The sequence below is a fragment of the Gossypium hirsutum genome, chromosome D09 (assembly GCF_007990345.1).
Source record: "Gossypium hirsutum isolate 1008001.06 chromosome D09, Gossypium_hirsutum_v2.1, whole genome shotgun sequence".
Taxonomy (NCBI): Eukaryota; Viridiplantae; Streptophyta; class Magnoliopsida; order Malvales; family Malvaceae; genus Gossypium; species Gossypium hirsutum.
Genome location: NC_053445.1, coordinates 26,321,125 through 26,323,905, shown reverse-complemented (window position 1 = coordinate 26,323,905; position 2,781 = coordinate 26,321,125). Strand labels below are relative to the sequence as shown.

General features: G+C 35.0%; 1 protein-coding gene across 1 annotated transcript; it reads left to right on the top strand.

Annotated features, from left to right (window-relative positions):
• Nucleotides 1-627: 627 nt before the first annotated feature.
• Nucleotides 628-2,377, top strand: LOC107891977 (alpha-1,3-arabinosyltransferase XAT3). Its single transcript, XM_016816918.2, has 2 exons — nucleotides 628-919; nucleotides 1,022-2,377. The coding sequence occupies exons 1-2, from the start codon at nucleotides 766-768 to the stop codon at nucleotides 2,224-2,226; spliced, it is 1,359 nt and encodes a 452-aa protein (XP_016672407.1). The 5' UTR covers nucleotides 628-765; the 3' UTR covers nucleotides 2,227-2,377.
• Nucleotides 2,378-2,781: the final 404 nt, after the last annotated feature.

Sequence of the window (2,781 nt, the reverse complement as noted above, 5' to 3'; positions counted from 1 at the left end):
TCCAAATGACATCTTGTGGTTCAATAAATGTTTGACACGTGTTGTAGTAAAAAAGGTAATTATGATAACAAAAAATGCTTAGATACCAAATTAAATATTGAAGTCAAATTCAGATACTTAATTAGAACCAAATAAAACTCAAATATTAAATACCAAAATGAAGATTGAAACCAAACAAAGGTGTCAAATTGAATATTGAAACCAATAGTAATAGTGTGTAAATCCTATACAAAATGTATAAACATCAAAATACTCAACCTTAATTTTAACAAAAGCATATAATCCATTTTCTTTTCTGAATAGAAAATAAACTACCAACTTCTAGTTGGTAATTAGAATTCAAAGTTGAAACCTACCCAACGTGGATTCCTTATGATATATACGCTACATATAAATCTATTATATTCTCAATATCCCATTATATGCTAGAAAATCACCAAACCAATGATTGAAATGTATGTTTGTCAAAAACAAGGTCCTTTTCAAACCCTGCCAACGATATAAATTTATATTTTATTTTACAAGAACCCACAGCTAGAGTTCATTAGGGAGCAATAATTCAAATTAAGAAAACTCCTCCCCAACCTCCTCCATTATAATTGTCTTAATTAATTACAATAATTAAGTTGTCATAAACTAGTGTTTTGAAATTTAAATGCATAAACTTGGGCTCTGGCCTTCATTACGATAGTTTCCATCTTTTAAATCAGAGCTAGAGCTTTCCTATTACGTTGAGAGCTGTGTTTGCTTGCCTGGAAACAAGAAATGGATGAGAAAATCACGTACGACACATTTTTTGCCAGAAGCTTTAGTCGATCTGACCAAAAGAAACTTGGATATGGAGCATTAATAGGTTGTTTGTTAATTGCATTGAGCTTCTGTCTTGTTTTCATGCCTTACTCTTCTCCTCAGTCAATTCGTGAGTTCCCAAAACCCTTTCTTGTTTCTTGTCCAGTTATCCTCATTGATTGATTGATTGTTACTAATTTGTATATTTCAACGTCGGGTTTTGTTTTTCAAGGTTTGGGTACTAGTGTACCAAAGAGAATGAACTTAGTGTGCAAATCAGAAAAAAGATCAGATTACTGTGAGATCAATGGAGAAGATGTAAGGATCGATGCAAAATCCTCTACTGTTTTTATCGTTGCTTCATCCCAACAAAGCATTCGTGACCTTGAAGACAACAACACCTCCCTTCTTATCGGACCTTATTCTCGAAAAGAAGACCAAATTGCAATGAAAAGTGTGAGGAAATGGTTAGTGAAACCAGTTATGGAAAGCAATGTGACCCCCCCTTGCAGTCAAACTCACAGTGTTCCAGCTATTTTGTTTTCCCTTGGAGGATATTCAGGGAACAATTACCATGATTTTACAGACATCATTATCCCACTCTATTCCACTGCTCGAATCTTTAATGGAGAGGTCAAGTTTGCTGTTACCAACTCAAATCCATGGTGGATTAACAAGTTCCGAAACTTGGTTCAGAAGCTGTCTAATTACGAAGTCATCGACATTGATAATGAAGAAAACATACATTGCTTTACAAGTGTTGTTGTTGGTCTCAAACGTGCTCCTCAAGAGCTGAGTATCGATCCTTCCAAATCATCATATTCGATGAAAGATTTCAGGCAATTTCTGAGATCCGCCTACTCCTTAAACAAGGTGAGGGCGATCAAAATCGAGGACGAGGACGATGATGACGATGATGGGAAGACGAGACCTCGGCTTCTCATTGTTGTGAGAAACCGGACAAGAGCGTTCAGAAATACAGATGAAATCGTTGGAATGGCAAGAAATTTGGGGTACGAAGTAAGGATAGCTGAGGCTGATGGGAATATACAAAGATTTGCTGAGATTGTGAATTCATGTGATGTTATGATGGGAGTGCATGGAGCTGGGTTAACCAACATGGTTTTTCTGCCTGAGAATGCAGTTTTGATTCAGGTGATTCCTTTCGGTGGGGTGGAATGGCCGGCAAGAGCCGCCTTTGGAGAGCCCTCCAAGGACATGAACATAAGGTATCTAGATTATAAGATTAAAGCAGAAGAGAGTAGCTTGATAGAACAATATCCAGCAGATCATGAGGTATTCAAAAATCCTTTATCCATTTCGAAACAGGGGTGGTTGACATTCAAGGCAGTGTATTTGGACAAACAGGATGTCAACCTTGACACCAATAGGTTTAAAATCACTTTGCTAAAAGCTCTTGAGCTTTTACATCAGTAAAAAATTTATGTATATTCATTTGGATTTTCTGTTGTATCTTCAGTATTTTCTTTTTGAGTGTTGGTGAGGCGAAATCCATTTTTATAGTGATTAAACGATTATAGAAATATTTATCAATTAATATATATATAGTGTTGTATCTTCAATTTTACATCCTACGGCTATATGAACATTGTTCATGCATACTTCAAATTTACTTCAACGTTGGAGTTGGTAACGATTTGGGCTGAAAATTGGCTGTGAGGAGTGATGAAGTAAGAAAGTTGCTTTAGGATTAGAAATAATGAATGATAATTTTTGAAGGATTAAAAGTTATTTTATCTTTATATCAATATATAATTTTATAAAATTTTAAAAAATTAAATGAAAAATCTATCATGAGGGGTCAATGTTACTGCTTGCCCTGCTGCCTTTACTCCTGTTTCAAGCTTGCATAATGGAAAGAAATATAAGTTAAAAGGACGTCAGAGTTGACACTCCGATCGCTCTCCAATACTTAAGTTAGATGAATAATAAAGGTGTGATATTTTTTTTTTATGAATATGATGAATCGTA